Source organism: Synchiropus splendidus, chromosome 1, assembly GCF_027744825.2.
Source record: "Synchiropus splendidus isolate RoL2022-P1 chromosome 1, RoL_Sspl_1.0, whole genome shotgun sequence".
Taxonomy (NCBI): domain Eukaryota; kingdom Metazoa; phylum Chordata; class Actinopteri; order Syngnathiformes; family Callionymidae; genus Synchiropus; species Synchiropus splendidus.
The window spans coordinates 63960793-63984552 of NC_071334.1; the positions used below are offsets into that span (position 1 = coordinate 63960793).

Consider the following 23760-nt stretch of genomic DNA (forward strand, 5'->3'; position numbering starts at 1 on the left):
ACATTGATCGCCATCTTATTCATGAGAAGTAATTCAATATCACAGATCGCTCATCCATTCCCTTCAGGTGTGGGGGGATGGCGTTCCGCTCATTTATAACAGTTATCTTTTTCGCAGGATTTTTTTTCCCATTTAGAAAAAGCTAACATCACCGTGGGCTTGTCCACTTCCATGATACGTGTAGTGTGTTTTCCAGTTGCGACACTTCTCCTTTGTTTTATCACGTGAGAATTCACAAATTTCTGGCTCGGAAGACGAATCATTTAGTGTGTAGTGTGCTACGCTGAGATTATAAGGTCGCTCCAATTTTTTCTTCATGCGTGGGGTCACTGACAGATTTAAAAAATTGCTGAAGATTTTGAAAATCCTTCTTGGCTCGGCAGCTTAATCGGGCTTCTTTCTGCATGGAACTGCAGGTCAGTGTTTCGTCTGATAAGGCTGGATTGCCTACTCCAGGTTGGGAATGAATGCAGAGGTGGAGGAGTTCAAGTGTCCCTGGGTCTTCATCATTTACGAGAATTCCAACTCAGTTATAATACATACAAGGTAATATTTATATATATATATATATATTGGTGATCTCGCCGCAGAACCAGAGGAGACCTGAACCTCAATAGCTGGAAGACCATGGAGAGATAGTTATAGTAATACGAGACAAGCAACTTGGTATAAATCCTTTATTAAATAATCATAACAATAATTATAATAACAATCATAAAAAGAGCATTTCTGTACAAACAACACCAACAGCAGTCCGAACAGTGTGAAGGGAGGAATCCTGTCCTTTGAAAGTCTCTGGCCCTCCAGAACAGAAGTGGGAACGATCACTTTTCTTCTCAGTAAGATACTGGCTCCAAAGGCAAGCTGGATCCCCGAGGCTCCAAGGCACTTTAAGAAGAGTCAGTGGGGTCCAGTGGAGAGCGATGGGCAATGTGGGATGAAAGAAATAGTTACAGAAATCAAAATATAACCCTCCCGTTTCTCACTAGCAGCCATTGATCCCTTCATTTTCGGCACCGAGTCCGGCGTCCAGGTGCGTCCAGACTCACACTGAAGTTTATTTGTATGTGCATTGTGCATCTCATGGCCCATGAGTCCACTTATCACGTGCAAACAGCAGCCTCTGGATCTGGTTCTGCTGCTGCGCGAGGGTTCCAAAAATAAAACGAGGAGGATGCTGAGTGTTTCTTTCGGCAGATAGGTCCTTTAAAATCATGGCTTCTGAGGTCCGCGTGAAAAGTCTTGGCGTCACCTCAAAGTTCCTTTTCAATTTTGACACCAACAGGTTTAAGGCTCGTCGTGTATCCGCGTTCAAACTCAGTGGACTTAGAGTTGCAGTTCCTGTTGTGTTAAGTATGTAGTCCTCACAACAGTGCAGGGGGTGTGGATGTGAGGTGCTGTTGGGTTCCGCTCCCTTTCATCAGTAGTTCTCGTTCTCAATTCTTGCGAGCAATCCATAGGTTGCACTGACCACGTCTCCTTGACCTTCTACTGCTGACGACGATGTAAACGTGACCTTCTCAGTGACAGGAGCCAGGAACGACTACATCTAACAATAAGTCCGGCCCCTCCCAAAAAACACACTTCACCTCTTTTTTCTACGGTTCTGCTATCACAGACTGGCACCACGCCAGAACGAAAACATTAAACAGAAAGCGAGTGAGAGGGCTGAAGGGCCTCGGTGACTAAAAATACCACAGACTGTCAGGAACTAAGAGGAAAACCAAGCCAGATAGGTTGCAAACAAAAGGAGCTAAGTTCTAGGCCACTGTGTTCACACGTGCTCATAACAACGCTCTCTAAGCTGCCGTCTCTCCGTCCGGTCTCGTAAGACTCCACTCTGAAGTGCAGCTGTGAACAGTCCAGCGCTGGCGTTTCTCCTTGATATGTTGAGATGCAGAGTAATCCCCTGGGGCAAGTCGAGTCCTCTCGCTGACTGCTGGACCACAACCAACATGACGAGTCTTTAGCGAAGCTTGAAGGTGGTTCTCGTGCCGCCGACTCTCCCAGGCCTCCGCACCGTTAAAGAAGTAAACTGACACTAAAGTGAACTGAAGAAAATAGCGAAGAGAGGATCCTGCTTCCTCTTCACGCCTCGGTGCAGCAGCGTTGCTGATTCAGCTTCACCTTGTGCTTCAGGCCGTCGTAGAGTTCAAAGTTGTAGTTCTCCAGCGTTGTGGAGGAGCGAGACGAGAGGCCGCTGTAGGAGCAGGTGCAGTACAAGAGGAGGCCCGCGCAGACCGCACCCAGGAGCACCCCCAGGGAGCTCATGACGATGATGGTGACCAGGATGGGGTCCAGGGTGTACAACCAAGAGTTGTCCTTTTCTGAGACGCGAGTCACTGGCGGCTCTGAGGAGGGCGACGCCGTGTTCCACTCCGGAAACTGCAAACCTGCAGAAGATAGAATGGCAAAAGGTTGTTCTTTTAGCCCAGCCTGGACTTCAGAGAGAGAGACATTTAAAGGAGGTGACATCATGTGAAGTGTATGAAAAGAATATTATACAGGGTGGTCATCAATATTGGTGATGAGAGTTGGGTCATCTGCTCCACACTTTCTCCCCTCGCAAGCAGCTTTTACTCCGTAATACTTTAAAATAATGATATGACACGGTCCAAGAAAAGGAACAATTGACCTTCAAGAGTAGGTGTATAAAAGGACCTCAAGTATTCCTCGATTATGAGGGCGGGGTTATGATCCAGACCCACCACAAAAAGAGAAGAGACATGTGCTTTTAAAACACTTCTTTATGATTGTTTCTACATTATAAATTGCTTACTATACAAAGTTAGAGCACATTTTACAAACACCGTCTTAATTATTTTCAATAAATCTCTCTTTCAGAAACCATCTTCTTCCTCCAACTATACCTTACTTCTACTATATTTCATGTTTACTTGCTATTGACTGATCTAGCCAACCACACTGCCTTATTAACTGATATGAAGAACGAGAAACTCCACCCAGTGACGCACTCATGAAAATGTGTCTCTGGTGAACAGGTGTTCAGTTAAAGCTGTTCTAATTTTACCTGCATTTGTTTTCGAGCCTGCATGCACTTTAGATTATGAAACATATTTCACCTCAAATAAACAACTTATTCACATGTGTGTAAGCAGATTATTAGCCAGTAATTATTATGATAAAGTACCAATGAGGGTCATGTTAATGCTGACTATATTTTACAGTGGAATGGTCATCAAATGTTCACTTTAAACAACACTGTAACGACTAATTAATAACAGTAAACAAGCAAGCGACTAGGCCATTAATGGTGAATGTGTGATCCCCAGTCTTAGGTAGAAATATTGATTCATGACAGAACAGGTTTTTCGTACGGGACAATGATAGGCTCACCTCCGCCAAGAGCATCCCTGTTGCTGAAAAGCCGCCCGTCTCCAAACTGATTCGGGATCTTTTCTGTTGAGACAGAGAAAACAAAAAAGCCTACTTTTCAGTAAAAACACAAGAAAACAATGTCACACTTATCGATGGACGTATGTACAAACCCCCACACAAAAGTGTGTGATAGAAAAATATGACTTTATTGACACAGAAACATCGTGACGACACATTCTGGTCAAAGACACTGTTGTCACATGACATACTGCTGATATAAGACTGTTCATTCCAAGAAAATGCAAGAAACTCCACTTGTCAACACCAACATCAGGACCGACGACTGGGGCCACGCGCAGAGCCAGTAAAGAAACCCACTTTCAATGGCTGAACGTAACGCTCTAACAATTCTCGAGCTTCCATTTAAAAACACACAAGCACGCTCTGTGCGTGGCCCTAATAGTTGATCGAGCATTTAAGAGACTTTGATAGTACATTGACGTGTGAACAAGTGACTCACGACATTGCCAGTAACTCAAAACTGTCATATGTCACAAGTGCAAAAACAACAACTGAAAACAGCAAAGATTGCAGCATTTTTACAGATTTCAAGAACTCCTTGTGAGTGTGTCAAGTGGGTCTACACACAGTGTGTGTTTGTGTCTCCTTGTGTGGGTGTGTGTATGTTCTGCAGTTGGCAAGCTTACAGGAATAGCTTCTTGGCAAGGCACATGTCTAGATGTGAAGGTCTTGGATGGCCAATGGTGTAATAAATACTGTTTCCAGGGCAACTGAGGTTGGCAGTAGATGGCGCGGGTGGATGGAGAGAGAAGTGCTTACCGCAGCCTTAATAAATGTTATCTGTCCATTAAGTAATTACACCTATTAGAGACTAGGAGCTTTTGAGGCTGGTGTCCAATCCCTCCTTACAGAGTTGATTTAAAAGCACCTGGGGGAAGTGGAGCCAAAAACTCAGGGGAGAAAGTACAAAGCAACAAAGTGAGTAGTGGCAAGTGACAACATTCCGCCTGATGTCACAGGCGGTTGGACACTTTGGAGAAAAGCCCACAGAGTGAGAGTTCCTTAAATGCGGACAAAACTTGACGGTAGCTCAGGTATGGCACACAGGAGTTTAGACATCAAGGCTCTGATTTCTTTCTCAGACAGTGTCCACTAAACATCCCAACAATAAGCTTATATGGCTTCCAGCTGTCGCAGGAGAAACGCGTTATTTACTGGACGAACTGCACCAAGAGTGGCAACACAACATGAGCTGGCTCGGCGCTCAGAGACGTGAGATCACGGGCGGGCGGCTGGTATTCAGTGAGGCTGCGAGTGTGTGCTTTATTAATCAAGATGAAACACTAAACATGGCGGACGGTGGCATCCATCACTGACTGAGGCATTTATCAAGAGGAGGACAGACATGTTGGTTATCACCGTTTGCTATGCAGGATTTTAAGTATGATGGATTTGCATTCCGTTTCTAAATGTGAACATGCTTTGTTGAAAAGGACCGGTTCTCCTTGGTGACTCCTCAGAAGTATCTAGCGTCAGTATTCTTCTCCCCCCTTCTCAACAGAGCGCCGCCAGTCTCTGGGGTCTCGTTTCAGTCTGTAACTCTGGCTGGCTCCCACCGTCGAAAAGCTTAAGCAACCCCCTCCTCCCCCCCAGTCTCTTTCCCAGCCGACACGTTTGTGTGTTTGTCCACGCTGGGTCCATTCCAGAAGCACCGCTGAGCTTACGACCGGCCAGATGACACTCAACGGTCCGGAACAGACTGTTTGGGTAAATAACGTACTTGAGTCCTCACTTCAGGAGCGTAATGGTGTGAGATGTCAACAGCCACAATGGAAGAAAGGCAACAACCATTAATCCATTGGCAGGAGAGGGAGCACAGTGTTTACTTCGGTGGCAGTTTTGGACAACATCCATGCGGTCATCACCAAGATCCAGTGGCTTCCTTCACATGTCCTGCCGTTCACATTACAGACATCACCTTCCTGCCTAAAAGGTCTTCAGCAGAGGGTTCGGTGTCTGTCTCGGCTGTCCAGCCGCACTGTCAGGACCGGCTCCACTCCTGGGGCAGCCATACTGGTCGACCAGTTAGAGTACTGGAAGCACTGAGAGGAGCTGTGATAGGCCACTGACAGCTGGTTCTTCTTGGTGGCTAGGTGTTGGCGGCAGCAACAGAGCGCTCTGACCAAGATGGCTACTGCCAGGAGTAGGAGGGCGCCTCCGGCGGCCATAATGTAATACCAGTGGATAGGGAAGGGAGGCACAGGAACGCCTCCCCCTGGTGGAGAGATACAGAGTAATTGGCCAGCGAGAAAGAGAGAGGAGTGGCACTTCTTTTCAACACTACATTGAACTTTCTGGTTTTCTAGGGCGTGCATCTGGCAGGAGCATGCACAAGCATGCTGGTAGCAAATGATCACTCTCCAAGGCCAGAGAGTAAATAAATGAATGCATCCAAGTCTTTCATGTCGCTGGGGTTGAAGGTTTTCACACCAAGACCATCAAAGGAGTTTGCTTGAATTCCGTCCAATTGCCAGAGCAAATCAAACACATTCCACTTAGATTTGTTTGTGACTCGGATGAAACCGCTTGGTGTGAAATGAAATTAGTTAAAAAGCACTCACACACATGGAATTAAGAAACGTCCCATTTCTGATGCACACTGGCACTGGAAGTCCCTGCTGGCCTCCATGCAAGTCTCACTGTCACCACACATGTGAATCCAATGTTCCAGAGCTCGCTCTGATATTGGATTGGCTATTGAGCTGGCAGCGCATAACTGGTCAGACTCAACGTCCTCGCTTCTCTCCGGCCAGTCCTCTCCTCCTCAAGCCAACCCCGTCTCCTCGGAGGCCACCTCCACAGATCGGCTGCCCTAGGTACGAACTCTGTCTAAGATCTGTCTAAGTAAGATCAACCCGACTACCTCAGAGGAAGAGTCTGTTCAGCAAATTGAAAATTTAAACGGTGAAAAACAATTTCCACTCGCATATCCAAACTAGATGTCGAGGCGCCCGAAGTGCCAGGAAATTTCCAAGCGAACTAGGAGAAGCCAAGCCGAATACATTCCGACTTTTGGACCATGTCACGTAATTACAGAGGGAAATGGTGCATGCCGCCGCTGCTTCACACTGCACACACTCATTAGAAAGAGCAGAGGAGTTTGGAGGAGCAGAGAGAGACACCCGCGATCGCGGCTGCTCAGTCACTCTATCTGATTGCTTTTCACTGGGGACGACGGGGTGTGTGTGTGTGTGAGGGCTGATATTAATGCGCGTGATGGTGCATGTTTGTCAGCGGTTAGAGAACCTGTGTGCGCAGAAGTAGCGCTGGCATATTGAAACTGCCAAGCTCTTATCTTATTAGAAGACTCACAATAATCAGACTTCCCTGGGATAGATGTGTTTCACCAGAAGGCCATTCATTTAAAAGCCTCCTGGCTTCCGGCCAACGTGAGCTTTTTTAAATGTCATCTCACAGCTTTCCGCTTTTGCCTCTTTTTCTACGTGACAGATGTGACAGACATCTGGAACAAAAAATATTTGCAGACATTTTGCTCTTCTTCTGGTGATGATGCTGAGAAACACCTTGAAGACGGTCATAGTGTGATGCACTCTTCCACGCAGGGGCTGCTGGTTCTGTTGAACTAGTTTGGTTGAGTTCAGGATTTGGATATATGTTAAATATAAAACCAAGAATGTGTTTGTAGTGATGACTAGTGAGATATAAAGCTGTTATTTAAAAGAGCAGGAGCTTTTTCTTAACTGATAACCACACCGACAACACACTCAGCCGGTCGGTCTTCTTTAGTACATTCTGGGATACTTGTGCGTGGTTACGACTGGAGACAACAAGTGGGGAACCGAACACAACCTCAAGCCGGTGCATCGACGAGCAGAAAGCAAGACCAAGAAGTGACACCAAAAATGAACTCACCGGTCATTTCAGGTGAAAACGCAGCGATGGGTTCTGGGAGGACGCGCAGAGGGAGGCAGGAGGAAAGATAAACAGCCGTTACATAACTTCCAATATGAGGAAAAGTCAAGCAAATGTCACACAAATGTCACAAGACTATAAATCTCATCCCGAGGAAATCCCACAAACTGCTGGCGATAAAACGACACCACTCACTTGATTGTATTTTAAACAGGGACTGAGCTGGACTCGCACCACAGGTTTCAAGTTGTTTATCTGCAGCGTCCAGCTTAACTCAAGTGTTTCTCCCTTTGATTGACTGGAATTCAAACACCAAGTTTGCATGAAAGTGTGTGCTGAAATGTGTGTTGAAAGAGTGGAAACGACATGGGACATGGAGCCTTTTGGTTGGTGTGCCAGCCGACTGCGAGAAAGTCAACTGTGCTGGGTGATAAGCAACATCCCAGCATGCTCAGGGAGCACCAGAGAGTTTGAGCGCTGCTGTCATCTTCCAAACTGCTGCACTGGAAATCTCTCCTGACTCCAGCTCACAACCCGGATGCCAACAGTTTATGTTACTCTGTAGCTGGATTGTCGCCATGGTTACATCACAAAGCGTGACGCGGTAATTTGTGGAATCTATAAACAACTTGAAATCCGTCTGTTTTACATGACAAGTTTACAAGACTGGTGGTTCATAAACGAACAATTTGAGACCATCTAGAGATGGTGTGAGAAACGCTACTTAATACCGTCGTGACAAATCTCAGGGATTGACATTAAGTCGAGATCATAACTTTTATGGACAGAATTTTAGCCACCAGGAGGACGGTTTTCAGTTCAAATGACAGCCAGGATGAGGATCAGCTCCTCTAAAACTGAAACCAATGTTGTCCATTGAGCTTCAGGTTTGATCAGTTTGAAGTAAGCGTGATGAGATTGAAAGAATTGTTGCTGAATTTGGCATTTTATGAAAGTATTTCTACGTTTATCTTTAGTATATCATGTTGCATCCCGTGTTCTACTGGCTATAAAGTGCTGCAAGAATCTCTGGTTGAGAGGGAATCCAAGTGGTGGGAAATCGAAAATAACCGACAGCAGTTTTACGGCAGTTTGAAGCTCTAAATGTTGGTTTTGGGGATTTTTTTTTCGTAATTGTTGAGCCAAGGATCCAAGTCCAAGAAGCTAGGACTCATTCCCAACTGAACAGAAGAATCTTTCTTATGCTGGAAGGGCGAGTTTAAAAAAGCAACCTCTCTCTTAATTATATCGCACCACATCCCCTGTGGCTTCGCTCTGAAGCTCATTGGTGATGATGGCAGGTTTTTTTGGCTCAGCACTTTCAGCTAATTCTCTGATCTGTTTAAGACCTTCTTCAAAGTCCCTGCTTGGGTCAGATTAAGAAGGCTGGCACTGGGCTCCTGCACTGGGAAACCAGTCTGCCTAATAATTCCCTTTGACAGCTTAGGAAAAAGCTCTGTTTACAAATACGACAGCTGAGATAGCACGCGTCGGAGAGATGGAGGTGAAAGGAAAAGAGAAATCTAATAAAACATAGATTAGTACGGCTGGGACCCTCGGGGTGGGCATGGCCTAGTTTCCTATTCTTTTCCTCTTTTATGAGGAGACATAAATGTCATCCCTCGCTTTATGTTTTTCCATGCCTTTGTTTAGAAGGAGAAATAACAGCGAACCAGACGTGGTGTGATCATCTTGTGGGCGTCGACATTTAAGACTGAGGATGTGAGCAAGAAATGGAGCTTATTACAGGCGAACGCTGGAAGAGCTTAGATTGCCAGTGGGTGCTTGTTCTTGTTCTCCTCCCATCCCTCCCTCGTTCTCTCACGCATCAAGCACCACGATTAAACAGCCTCAGTGACAAGCCACTGGATGTGGTGAAGGTGGTCAGTCTGTGCGACCTACGTGTGCATTCCTCCAGAGGTGTGCTTGAGCTGATGCGGATGTTGTCGATCCAGATGTGTCCCACTGTGCCATGCGTGAAGAAACCTTCCATTACGACCTGAAGATGAGGAGGAGAGAAGGAAGTAGGGTAGAACAGAAGCAAGAGGAAAGAACAGAGGAGGATAAAATCTTAATGTTGTGAAGTTGTTTCTCAAGCTGCTTGAACTTTTATGAGACAATCAAACGGCCGTTTGAGACTATATTTAGCTCGCCGCGAAGCTTCTTAAAAACACGCTTTCATGTACCTGGAAGTCTTTGGGAGACCGTGGAAGTATGGTGCGCCCTTCCTTCCAGACTGGACCCTGATCATCCTTCAGTGTCCACAACAGGGTCTCCTCATTGTGTGCGTCACGCAGAAGGACCCTGAGGTGGCCCTGGGCTTCCCCTGTCATTTGGTAGTAAAAGAGGAGGCAGAGAGGTCCCGTGTCGGCTGCCACCATGGGGCTGAGGATTCTGGCTCGCTGTTCTTCTGTCTTCAGACTGGCGTCCACGTAGAGGTAGCTGTTCAGCTCTGGAGAGCAGGGGGAGGAGAAGGTTTTAACAATGCATGCAATATTTTTTGCAGTTCTTTTGTAATTCTTTGCAGACAAAACCCACTTTGATGTCTAGCATTCAATGCATTTCCTGGATGTAAATCACACAGACGTTTAAATCCTGCGCTATGATAGCTACAGCGAATCCCACAGTCTGGACACTTCAGTTCCATTTGAGCTCAGAATTCCAAAATTCCCAGTTACATCAACCAAGGTAGGATTTCCAAGTTGGAAAGACAGAGAATAATCACCAACCCGAGTCTGGAATCCAAAATGGCTTCCCCAAACATAAAGTTTATGAAAGAAACATTCAGAGGATTTGTGTTTGTTCTTCATCCAGTGGGATTTTAGATGCAAACCTTTGCCAAGGCGTTGCTCTTATCTGGACATGGCACGCGGTTGTAGTTGCTGTCGTGGATGTCACTATCTTGTTTTCCATTTCAATAACTGGGACAAACTTTAGAACCACACCTGCCATATTTCCATTTCAACGTTCATTTCAACAGTGTTTACTGACTCCATCAAAGGTTGAATTTAACTGCCAAGTCAAGCTTGGCAACTCTTGTGACTGCATTGGGCTGCTCATTGTTGCCTTTTTTGATCTTTTGTTGTTTGGTCGTTCTCATGGTTCTATCCTTGAAGTTATTTCTTGAAATGCAATGTTGTTCAGCATTACCTCATCTATCCCAGCTAAGTGTAGTCGTGCCATTTCGCCGCTATTCCTCAGAGCGCTGTCAAGCGGACTTGCCTTTTAGTGTGATAAAGACTCTTTGACTTGCATTGTGGAAGGACTGAAAACATCTTCACACTGGATAAACAGATTTTCACCATCAAAATGCAAACAAAACGGTTTTGTTTATTCAAGTTGTGAGGGAGACAAAGGAGGAAAAGAAAAAGAGGCTATTATAGCGCCTGCTAATGCTGATACAATGAGCTTAATAGACACAAATGGGGCATTTGAATAGAGTCATACAATTATCATCAATAACCATCAGCGTCGGCGCGGATAACCGTTCTCAGACAAATATATTTGTGAATGCGCAGCAGGAGCGTTCACAGCATTGCAGTCGTCTCCGCGATGAAGAAAAGAAACTAATCAGCAGCGGCTAACAGGAACAGGATCACCGCCGCACAATAGCCGACTCACACAATAGGGATATGACAAATATAAACACACGGAAGAATAAGAGCCGCCGCAACCGAGCCGAGAAGCTCTGGGACCGTTCCCTTCAAGGTGAACGACTTGAACGGCGGAAAAGTCCAGCAGAAAACCCACTGTTTTATTTGTATACTCCAGAGGATGTTTAGCTTGCAAATTGGAAACTGACAATGAGTTTCATTGTGAGGTAACGGTCGGTGGAGCGCACAGGCGAGTGTGGGAGCAGCTCAATGAGCTGTCGGCAGAAGAATTTCTTAAGTGGGCCTTGTGGGACTAAGTCCAGAATCAACAGCGTGATGACTAAAACACCTGATTTATTAAGAATCACTGAGTCAGGCGGCTCCCGCACACACAGAGACACATTAGGCTTCTGCCTCTTGCTGCATGTTAATTGGGAAGAATTCAAACTTTGTGAGAAGAGAATAACAGTTTTGTTCATTTCCGGATCCCTCTTTAGAAGCCGTTATGCATTTTAAAACAGTACAGAACATGTTAAAAACTAAGGAAACAGGATGGCTGGATACAGTATAATAGTAATTGTCTACAAGAGGTGGCCGTCCAGAGGTTGCACCAGCTCAGACACCAGTGGGTGACACAGTGGTATCCACCCTGTCAGATAAGCCGAAGGACATAAGGAACGATGTAACAAATCAAAAATGCTATCAGAAGAAAGAAGATATTACCATATGAAAATTAGTGATCATGGTCTGATGTCGAATTCAGTCCTTTAACTGATAAGTGTTCATGAATTAAACACAAAAAAAGATGAATTGATCTAAATAAAAATAACTAAATAAGAGACTTTCTTTCCCTGAGAACATTTTCAGCCACCATTTCCAGGTGCAGCAGCTCCATGATTTAAGGTGTACAGATTCAACTTCATTACCTAAATAATTCAATGAATCTTTTTAAGCGAATCCCAACCCTACTTTCCTCAGAAGAGTACGCCTCAACATGAGAGGTTTTTCTCATGAAGCCTAGTCGCTGGAGCTCGTACTAGTGGGCTGATAAACTTAGCAGTGACAAATCTCCCTGTGCGTTGACAGCTTGGCTCTGCCCACCATACGCCTTGAGTCGCCAGAGTGTGACACTTCAGACAGTATGTGCGTGACAGCACGTCCCTCGACCTCAGCCTCAGAATGGCTTTCCTGCGAGCGTGTGGGAGGGAAGTATATTTGCGAGTCGTCGAGCCATTATATCACTCATATTAATGGTTCCAGCCGAAGCGTGGCATCTCAGCGAACCTTCTATTGTGGTGTCTTGGGCTCATGATGCTGAGCACACAACATGGTCGAGCATTAGAGGCCCATCAACCACTGAGCCACAAGCAGGGATGCAATCCTTGCTTTAGTTAGCCGATTTTACCAGCAGGGTTTATTAAGGCAGGCTAATAGGCATTAACATGACATTTAGCCGACACTTTCATCCAAAGCAACTTACAATAAGTGCAGTACACCATCAGGGAGGTGAAACAAAAACAGCATAAACCAAAAATAAGCCCAACAAAAGTGCTACACACGCCTTCAGATAACTGAACGCATGGCTGATGTGGACTGATGAAATGGTGATTTAATGTCAGAGAAATATTAACCCACGGCTAGAAAGACTGACCTTTCACTACTGAGCAAAAAAAAATGTCAAAACAGCTGGAAGTGATCCTTTATTCCTGCGGACCTGACTAATCTGGAGATCCGCTCTGATCCTGCTGCGATAAAAGACGACACTTTGAAGCAGCTTTTTAAAAAAAAAATAGTTGTGACCTACGAGGGTCACTGTTCAAAGTGCTTTCCCTTTCGTGTGATCCACTGCCCTGCTGAACATGATCCCGGTGACATCATTTTTTTCTCTCCGCGAAGGACTGAGTCTGTTTAATTGTCTCCATCTGGAGACCTGCTAAATCTTTCATGGCTCCTCCTGCACCTCCAGAGGAAAACTTTCCGGTGATCAATCCTTGTCTACAAGAGACACTTTTCCTCAGGTGGCAGCTCTATCTGAGTGTCTGACGGATGAAGAAGAAGCTCATTTTATTCCATGCATCGTCTTAAGAACATGTACCACATCAGGTCTAAAGCTGCGAGTGATGACTAGTCGACAAGTGTACGGATTGACTGTCAACTTCAGTTTCCGCTCTTTCGCTGATACAAAAATACAAATGTCCATTTTGTCAGATGAAATCTCACAAGCCTCATTTTGAGAAAATAAAAATTGAAGCCACAGTGTACACAGTCAATGGGTGTTTACAGAGCGCGTAGAGAGAATTCAATCTCAACCAGGTTCATTTACTTAACCATTACTGTCGCTCTGCATCGCTCCGAGTCCAGCTCTAACCAACAAACATTGCGTCTTCACCCAAGAAAAAGCAGCATGGTGCATCCTCTCGCCTCAAACAACCCTGATTTATTTTCATTCAAAGAGCAGCGCGTCTGGCAGATAATGTTGCCGCTCAATTAGCCTAGTTTCAATTTCAGGAATTATTTCAATCAAATTGACGCAAGCACCCGATGAAGAGGCACAGGCGGAACCAGTCCATTTCATTATAGCAGGCACTGTCTTGGCGAGAGCCGCGCGGCTTGATAAAATAAACTTGTGCTTGTGCAATTTCCTGTGACCAAATGAAATTTTCCTCGCAGATGCAAATATAAAGACTGCCGCAAACACTGATGGTTAGAGAGTCTTCCGAAATCTATAAACAAAAACTTGACTCGACATGGAGGATATTGGAGATGTTATGCATCTTTTGTTGACAAAACTATTTGTGCTTCTGCAGCGAGAAAGTTTGAAAAGGTCATTCGTCTGCTACGGACCGTGTTTTCAGGGTGTCAGAGACCAGAAGAAAAACTCAAACAGGACTTGCGTATTAAATCTTCTGCCGATCAGAAGCGTGAATGCGATTTAAATCTGTGGCTCTTATCACTATTGCAGTGCTTTCTGGGGCTCATTTTGGCAGAACACTTAATTGATCGCATGTGGATCGCTCTTCAGCTCTGCTGAGTTCAGCGTCTAGATACAGAGTGAGGACAAGGGTGATCTACTACATTTCCACCGGGGCCACGTTATGTACCAGGGTTATTGTGAGGGGCTGCCAAACGCAAAGAGAAGACATTTAAAAGCCTGAAATGAAGCATTGAAAAAGAGATCTGAATACTAGTGTGATCCAGAATTATAAAACTGATAATATGATTAATGACATAATTTCCCTTGGGATTAATAAAGTTTTATGGTTCTGATTCTGATTTATTATACTTGGTTGTTCTGTCTTTATGTTGGAAATATAGGCGTATAAGATGAGTGCAAGGTTAATTATTCCAAAATAATATTCACAAAAAATATTCATTTTGAAGGAAAAAACATTTTTACAAAAAGTTAAAGTTGTTGATAAAAGGTGAACTACATTATAATATAATTCAAACAAAAAATGTGAAAAAACAGAAAAGAGTTACAAGCCGTATTTAGAGTTGAGTTTTTATAACAAATAAAAATTGAGATTGTTAACAGTGGGTAAGCTTCGAGAAGATCAGATTCATAGGTTCCCTCTGACTTCAGGAGGGCCACATAAATACAGGCGGAGGGTCGCACTTTTCCCAGGTTGGCCATGGATCACATTCAGAATCAACTCATCCATTCAGTTTCATGCGTTTAACATCGAGGAGCCAGGAACACATTTAATTTTTTTAACCTTTACGGAGGGACATTTGGGTAAACACTCATAAGTGATTCACATTTAAATGGTTTGTTGTTACTCCCACACATTTGTGAATGAACGTCACCATGATGATGAAGCCACTTGGGGCCTCACCAGTGATGATGTCACCGTGACCCAGCTCATGCATATTATATTGCTTGTGCATATATTGTTCAAGTCTTTTCTTACCTGCAGGTATAAGGAAGCAAACGGCATAAGTACATTTGAACAAGCAGCTGTGGAATTCCCACAAGCTGAAGAAGGACTGTGAGCCTTGACCCTCAGCTGAGAAGTTACCCCACATGTTTTTGTCCAGTCACCTCCTTCAGGCTTTTCACCAGCTAAATATTTGGTTCCAAAGTACACGTAGTGAAGCAGTGACTAACCAGCGAGTGATTCACTTTAACTAATAAAAGAGCGGACTCACCACTGCTGTGTAGAGACCACAGAAGAGGAGCGGTGGGGTCGTGGGTCCACCCACACATGCTCTGCTCAAAGTCACAGCCGGTGTTTGAGGGAGGGCTGGTGGCGACTGGCAGAGAGAGCACAGAGTTAACAGCCATGCCAAGGAATCAAACTTACATCAACACTTCTCACCAGTTGTGGACGCGGGGATGGTGGTGGTCTCCACACCGGTGGGCAGGGTGGGCGTCATGGTGTTGGCCGGGGTGGAGACTTCTACAAAAAGTAAAAGAGTTGTGATTGTGAATACACTGTCACACATAAATCCAACTGTGCGATTGAAAAGTGGAGCAAAAGATGACGACAAACCATCAATTTCATGTTGACAATTGACCAGTCACCATTTATTTTAACTTGAAAACAATGGCATTTTTATAAGTTATTTTTGCCCTTAAAGAAGTCTGCAATATCTAAAGCACTGCAGCATATAATTTTACTGAGCAGACAATTTAAAGTCATCGTCCAAATCCCATCCCACCCAAGAAGTGAAGCAGAGGAGGGTTCAGAGACCCTGAGTGTCCAGAGGGGCCCCTGTCATGTCGCGTCTGGGAGCCCCTGCGTCGGTATCTGTCTACCACACACGTAAGAAAACATGCACACATGCAGCTGATGGATGGACGTGTCTAACAAACTCCCCTGACCTTGGAAGGGACCATCACAGTGTAGGACCACTCACAGGCAGACAGCCAGACACACACACACACACACACAGACACACACTTCATCTCTCAGCTCTGTTTTCTTGGGAAGTATCAGGAGGATTTCAGCATCTGCCTTCACTTCATAAGTCACAGAGGAAAAGTGAAGCGCTTGAATTTTCTGCAGCTTTTGGCATCTATTTATCACTCAGCAGAACACAAACAGCGCACACACACTCAAATGATTTGGGATTGTCTCATTAAAATGCGCACACATGCTACGCAGACTGCAGCAAGAATGTGAAAACAAAGAAACTTGGGCGTTATTGGGAGCAGATGGGTCGACCTGAGAGCGGGAGGTTTGTGTGAAGATTTTGAGTTTTGAGTTCCAGCCCAAACCAAGTGCATCATGGGAATTAACAGTATACGCTTTAAGTGCTGTTTGTGGCGCACAGGCCAGCATGAGGCCAAACACATGTCTTTGGTTTACAGGACTTCATGTCACATCATGTAACACTATGGCGGGGAGGGAGGGGGCAAAGTCATTATGACACATGCTGACTTAGGTACCTGAAGTACACGTGTTGAACCACTGGAGTCACCTTCCTTCAACATCAGGTGTGACTACAGCACCTCCTTAAGGCCACATCCACATGCACTCTCTTCTTCACCTCCCTTCATCTCTGTCCATTACTCTGGTTGGCTGAGCTCCTCTTGTGGCACTCACACATGTATGTTCACTGACTTGCACTCCTCTCCTCTCCAGTGGGTACCATCTAAAATACGTCTGTTTCCACGACCTCTTATTGTCGAGCAACTTGTTGCCAGGACGCACAGATATTTAGGCCCACAGTCAATCAGAGGGATCAAATAGGAGCATGATAAATACTGCTCCCGTGATGTCATCCTCCTCCCAGATGACTGAAGGCAGCTCACGCAGCACAAACCGTCACAGAGCCCTTTAAAGATCGGGTGCTCGTGCTCTCCACCTTCATAAATGGCAGAGATGAAAGCGCTGGCCGCAGCTGGTGATGCCGTTTGACATTCACCTTTTCTAATGTCACGTCCTTTATAGGCACCATTAGCTGCCTCATTACACCTTTCTACTGTTTGGGACAACAAGCACAAGGTGTGTGTGCGTCGGTGCTGCAGGTAAAGAAGTCTGTGGACGAGTCACCTGCACAACTCCAGCACTCACAAGCATTAAGATTCCACGCTGCTCCTGAGCTCGACGTGCTTTCAAAGGTCACGCCTTGTCACAGTGTAAATGCGCTGACCTTTCCCGGTGGTGACAGGGGTGTCAGGGGCGGTGGGAGCAGGGCCCTCGAGTGCAATCGCGTGGATGTTTACGTGAGACGCAGAGAGAATGTGAGTTAATGCATGTGACCCGCCCCCGGGCCTGCCCTTGAGCGGGGAACGTGTCGCAGATGAAGGCTATGCAACGCAGAAAAAGTCCTGCAGTGGAGCGTTGTCTTACATAATGTGTCTGCCGCTGCAGGTGATGATGCAAGTCATCATCATGCGCGGGATGAGACGCCAACACTTTCGATGGGGACTCGGGGGAACCGCTGGCATAGATAATGGAGATATACCGCACATAAATAACTGCTGAACCTGCCTGCGCATACAAACGCTTCCCAAATGACACCAGACCCAACTGACTTGAGGAAAGAGAAAGCACTCCTACACGGAAGTCATTGATCACATCCCCAAAAAATATGACTCAGCAAGATGTCAGTGGAGGGGAAAAAAAACCTCTCCAATTATGTTGAAAGCTTTTTTGTAAATCTCTTGGCACCGGAACACACACACGCACTTGCACGATTGAACGAGCAGGAGGCGCAGAGCTGTGGAATCAATGACGTTTTCTAAAGTCAGAGAATAAGTGTTTCAACTATCCTCCAATTAACATTTATTTATGCAGTAGCAGTGTTTTAACACACTGCAGTGCTGTTTAAATAAAAGAAAAACAACACTACTAAAGCTACAATGATAATAACCCAACCCGAAAATTCAGTAGTTTTGAGTAAAATCTGCAAAAAAAAAGGCAGTAACCCTTGAACATGACACATCACTATGTAGTTGACACAAGGATGGTGGCATTTTAGGTAAACCCCAAACAACCAGAGGTGGGTGAAAGTGCCAAAATATTATATCATGATTTTTAAAATGATATCGTCAAGACTTTGACTTTACCATAATCTTTCACATATTTTTAATTTTCAAATTTCTTTCTGGTCAGTGGAAGTAAACAATTTCTGTAAGTAAAACAAGACGATATGACTTGCAATGAATAAAAAAATATTGCTGTTTACAGGTAGTTTATAATTTTCTGTATCAATTTATTTCAGTTTGGGAGAGTTTTTAGACCAATATTTCATATTCATTATGTCAGCTCGCTCACAGTCGTCATTTTTGGTTTTGGAGTGCATTTATTTGGCACTACATTTAGTTTGAAGCTTTAATTTGAATGAAAATCAGGCAACCCTTTGACTGTAATAAGGTTTGAAATGTCATGTTAGCTCATTTTGCTCTGCAATGCGCAGTACCCCACGTCACTATTCAGGCAAAGAACCCATGTCATTCTGCTGTGAAGGTGCTTGAGAAGTGAGAGGAGGATCAGGTTTGGAAGCAACTCACGTTGTGCTGTTAACCAGTGTGTGGGAGGATGACTAGCACACATGACAAGTGCGGCACGAGTCGCTGCTTCCCGCATAGAAGTAGCCGTATTTACAGCCATATGAGTTAATACTACGGTGCGGCTGTTTTGTCATTGTAAATGAAGAACTTGTTTCACTTTGGGACTGTTATGCACACAGTGATCCAAATGTTTTGACGCACACTAACCTATACACCAAACGTCACGCTGAATTATGCTGCTGGAACTATTTATAATTCAAGATTTTGTTCATGAAGTCTAGTGAGGTCTGACAGTTGTTCATGTTTTGAACATGTCCACACAGACTTTTGAGGGTGAAAATGTCAAAATAACTGGGTCATGAGTTCAGAGTCCTGGTTCAGGTTAGCCATGTGTTTTGGATGGTTCGGTTTAGGGTGAGAGGCTGGGGAAAGCGTTATGGCAATGCGTGTGTGTGTGTGTGTGTGTGTGTGTGTGTGTGAGAGCGAGAGCAAAACAGAGTCAGATATGTTAGCAGCTGCACTATAAGTGTCAGTGATGCGAAGTGTAGAGGAAGAAGAGGGGACATTTATGGAGCCTCAGGAAGGAAGAGAGTGAAGTACAAGCATGTGTTGGCGACTCACATTACACTCAGGTTATAGTCGAATATTACCTCTACATCATTTAAATGAGAGGAGAATGACATGAGTGGAAGGGGCAGTCGTGATTTACAGGAAGTCAGCAGCGGGACATAATTCCTGCTGGGTTTAGGAACAATGCGAAAACCTCCAGCAGAGGATTTATGGCGCACACTTCCACCTAAACGTCATCTGACAAAAATCAACGAGGCCTCGGGTCCCCTCCTCCTGCATCCATCTGTGAGATTCCTGTTTGTTCATTTCTTTTCCGTCTCCTGAAGTGGGGTTCTTCAGTCTTCCCACGTGTCCATCAACGACAAATGTGAACCACATGCTTCCTGCGAGAGCGGGACACTTCAGAGCTGAGGTGTAAGCAATGGACTTTCCAAATGATACCGAGTGCATCACTCAGCCTGTATTTAAGACGCTCGCTTGCTGATATAATAACAAGGTAGACAAAAGTCAGGGGTTTATGTTTCCGTCTGGGACAATCTCCTGCCTCACCTGACGCTGCATTCCATTCGCCTCAACGGTCAAAACCTGTTTAAACTGACTTCATGAAATTGAAGTGAAAAAAAAAACACTCACTGCAAGGATGAGACTCGAAGGTAAAACTGCTATTGACAATGTGATCCAGGACGAGTTGCTTCAGAAGCCCTGAATTAGAATAGCTGTATTCACGTCTCTCAATGAGCATCAGTCACTATCTTGCTGTTGCACACGCTTCTATTCAGTGCAATTTGTTTATCTCCGCACTGCCTTGTGGGCACGTTACGCTTCTTCCACTGAAATTCAGCGCAGAGTGTTGCAAATTTAGTGGCAGGTAGTTTATGAATGCTTTCTTTCTCAAAGCGGTGATGCAACATGAATGTCATTCATGTACTGTGCCGGCACTTTTAGGATTTATCTGAGATGAAAAGAAGGGAAAATATAAGTTTACACTAACACAGGTGTGGGCAGCCACGTTTGCTGCTGTGACTAACATGATATATTATTGGAAGAGCTTTTTAAGGGGTGAATATCTCAGATAAAGATAGCATGGATTTAAATAGAAGATATAAATGCAGTTTTTTTATTTATTTCAGTTGCTTTTGAACACAAATTTTGAACACAAAGGTTCGCATGTGGACCCGGCTGACCTATGCCCTTACCTGACATGATCATAAAAACAGAATCACAATGACAACTGTCCAACAGCAATGTTCTCTGAGAGACAGTTTAAGCAGCTTATCTATGGTCACGCTTGTTGGCCATCATATTTACAATCTCAGCCGACGAGCCTTTGGTTCTAACTGACTGATCTCTAAACGATATTGCAACCGTGGTAAAGAACGGCTGCTTGTTTGTGGCAGGAAGCACAACAGAACCAGGCTCGAGGCGAGGAAGACACAGGATTCGTGGAGGTGATCAGCCTTCTGTGGAAAATTCCCAGTCCATGCTGATAATAAACTCTGGATCTACAGAATAGCGAAACTAACGCTTTATATAGTGCCCTTGGACTGATGTGCGTTTGAGATGCAAAATGAGAATAAATCTAAAAATGGCCCGGGTGGCGTCAAAGGTCAACAACCTGGATTCCACCCATTAATTCACTCTTTTGTTCTGGTTGTTTTCCCCAAGGTGACAGGGGTTGGAACTGGCTAGTTAGCACACACACCCAAGAGGAGCCACTCAGGCAACAGACATACATGATCAAGTTGAACTTGACCTCCAGCTTTAGCTTTGGTGTTGATAGGCACCAAAAAATGCTAAAAAAGATCCCATCAAACAATCCTATATGAGGCAGATGTCCATTTATAACACGCATAGGTAGTGAGAGTGACATAAACATATGTCTCTTTGGTCTGCGGTGTGTTTTTGTGTTTTCTTGAGGCCTGGATGAGAACCTGCGCCTTCTCAAGTCTCCATCTCACTCTAAAGTCAAAGTCCACATGTGGCGTTCACATCTGGAAAACAGACCAGACCGGACAGCTTCTCTTGGGATGCGTTACTTCCAACCAAACCCAGCTCACTCCCAGATAGCTGGTCGGACTTGCCTTGTGAAACAGTTCAGGATTACCAGTGAGGTTTCAACTTTCCCTCGAAGTATAAGTATCTTTCTCCCCTTATTTAGCAGTGTTTTTTTTCGTTCTCTTTCTGACAGACCCGACTGGCCCTCATACATCTGTAATGCGAGACACTTTTCTCAGGGTCCATTCAGTTCTGGATAGTCACGCTCATGACTAATAGTTCCACCTGGAATTCTGCTGGAAGCCAGTTTCCTCAGCGGCCTTGTGAACATACAAGCAAGACTCACCAGGCCATCGTAACCAGACGGAAAGAACGTTTTAATCATTAAAACAAGCTCTGTCTCCCTTTTCCTTGCAGAGTAACAGGTTTCAGATGATCTTCTAGCGAGAGAAGAATGTCCTGAACTTGATTTAGTGAACCTTCCTATGTGGTTTTACAAGCCACCCAAAATAAAAAAAGCAAAAAAGTACCTGGAAGGTCACATCCCAGGATTTCCACTCTCATTCCGATCCCAGCTGGAGACCATCGCTCTGGATACAGGCGAACATACTGAGCAACAATCTCATCGAAGCGCCGCAGCTCTGGCGTGTCATAGTGAGTATTCCCCTCGAAGATCTGTCGTGTCGAATGGTAAGAGGAACAGTAAGTGACCGCAACCGCCATACATCCTGCCTGTTACACACCTTTGCAAGGCTGGTCTTGCTATCCATGATGAAGTTCCACTCTTTTCCGTTGGCACTGTAGGCAACTTTATACTTCCGGACAAACGCTCGGTTCTCAGTTGTTGCTCCGCTCGTCGCGTCGCCGCCCCTCGCCCCTTGTGTGATCACTCCTCGCACCGTTTTAGGAATCCCGAGGTCCACCTGTACAAAGGAATGTTTTGACATTTGAACCTCAACATAAAGTCCCTGGAGCAGCGTTTAGAGAGCATATGTGCCGGTGTTACATTTCACAGCTGGTGAAAACAATCCGGAGATTGAGAGATTAGAATTAGCTTTTTGAGCAAAGCGTTGCCATACAGATTCCATTAATCATAATGCAAAACTCAAGGCCCATGTGTGACATCAAGCCCACAATATGAATATACACCGACCCACAAATATGTCTCCTGCTGCGTGAGTGATGTGGGAAATTGATTCAGTCTAACAGGGAACAATCTTGGGTCACCAACTCCAGCTTTACTACAGTGTATAGTGGGATGCCATGACACATTCTCAACTGGAGCGGTGATTCACCTGAAGCCACTCCTCTCCAGCGAGCGGCTGTGGCGGGGCAGGGAACCAGCCGGAGCGACTGGCCACCAGGCGGGCGGTCGCCGGGTTCCACATCATGTCCCTGCTGGATGAGGCTGCGATCTGGTTGTCTGGAAGCAAACCGGAGAGAAGTCCCTGCAGCTCCGAACACGGGGCATCTGAGGTGGAAGCAATGAGACCACATTTTAAGTTTCAACTTCAGTTTCAGCCAGGAGGGAAGATGGACTCAGTGTTACACACATTCCCACATGGGAACGGTTAAGCTCCACCGCAGGCTTGCACCAGCAGCCACTCAGCATTAAGGAGCGAGGCAGACTGCGGAGCAGGGATGTAAAGAGCAGATCATATCTGCTGAACAGCCTCTGGAGGAATATGTTTTCATAGTAAAGACTAAAGAAGCAGATTTTGTGAGAACATGGATGAAGACTGCTCCACTGGCGAGAGAAACACTTTGACAAAATTAATATTACATATGTTCGAAGACCAGGAATAAAGTGAGCTTTCCTTTAACGGGTCCAGAACATATTTAGTATGGTCACATTATGAGCCCGCATTAACAGGGACACAGGGATTTACCCTGCCTCCATGTGGTAACCTTTTACCCTTATTGGGTGCTATTCATTTCAATCTACATGTAGCTATTACATATATATTTATTTATAAATGTTTATATAGTTAGAAACTAAATCTTTGTGAGTATAGATGGCGTAAAGATCATACTGAGGCACAGTTAGCTGCGTTCACATGGACCACTCTTATCGGAATAAATGCTGGAACGACCTGGTTTTCCATGAAATTTCCATCTGTCTCCGTGACTGAAGCAGTATGTGCAGCTAGCTCAACAGTGTACGCTCCACAAACAAGAAAGATCATACAGAGAGTTTACAAATGATTCAAGGAAGAAGTGTGGCGGTACAGTCTGTTCTACGCTTCAAGTTATTTGGTTTTACGGTACTGCACATGTCTGGGTCGTTGGGTTCAGACACTGAATGTGAACGGGATAGAATGTTTCAGCATGATGTAAACAAGAAATATTTAATCCCTGATCAGAATACATTCATTCAGATTGTGCCTATATAACTGTAGCTATAGTCGAGGTTAAGTAGTAATGAGAAAAGACAAACAAAGAAAAAAAAATGTATTTAAAGGATAAAAAAAGGTGTAAATTAATAAGCTAAAAGTGAGAATGTAGCGAGAATTAAGAAAAACTTGTCAAGGAAAAGGGTAAAAAGCACAAAAAATGTCCACAATAATAATGAATAAACATTGAAGAAATGTTATTTGTACTTTAACAAACAACAAACCACACAATACTGAGGCTTATATGAACACAAATTCTGTACATGTATTTTATTGTGACCAACATTTGCTCACCTAGGTCTCATGGATTAATAACTAACCAAGAAAAATTCAGGGTGAATGTGCTAGGAACGGTTGAGGAGATGTGCCATGCCTTTACTCAGTGAACAAGTGTCACTGTCATCGTCTTCACACAGCTCATGGCAAATCAATTACCATACTGTTTTATTGATAT

At 44.7% G+C, this 23760-nt stretch overlaps 1 protein-coding gene across 2 annotated transcripts in view; it reads right to left on the minus strand.

Annotated features, from left to right (window-relative positions):
- Positions 1–663: 663 nt before the first annotated feature.
- The window catches only part of nrp2a (neuropilin 2a), a 60061-nt gene continuing 36964 nt past the window's right edge, over positions 664–23760 (minus strand). Inside the window, exons 9-18 of one of the 2 annotated variants that reach the window (XM_053866885.1) lie at positions 22209–22384; positions 21657–21836; positions 21444–21588; positions 15206–15286; positions 15036–15140; positions 9480–9745; positions 9196–9292; positions 7294–7326; positions 3358–3420; positions 664–2393 (exon numbers count right to left, since the gene is read on the minus strand). In XM_053866885.1, coding sequence (XP_053722860.1) covers positions 2089–2393; positions 3358–3420; positions 7294–7326; positions 9196–9292; positions 9480–9745; positions 15036–15140; positions 15206–15286; positions 21444–21588; positions 21657–21836; positions 22209–22384 — 1451 coding nt within the window. In that variant the 3' untranslated portion in view covers positions 664–2088. Of the gene's footprint in view, positions 2394–3357; positions 3421–3441; positions 5636–7293; positions 7327–9195; positions 9293–9479; positions 9746–15035; positions 15141–15205; positions 15287–21443; positions 21589–21656; positions 21837–22208; positions 22385–23760 lie in introns of those variants that run through there. The other variant, XM_053866886.1, reaches the window with a different exon arrangement.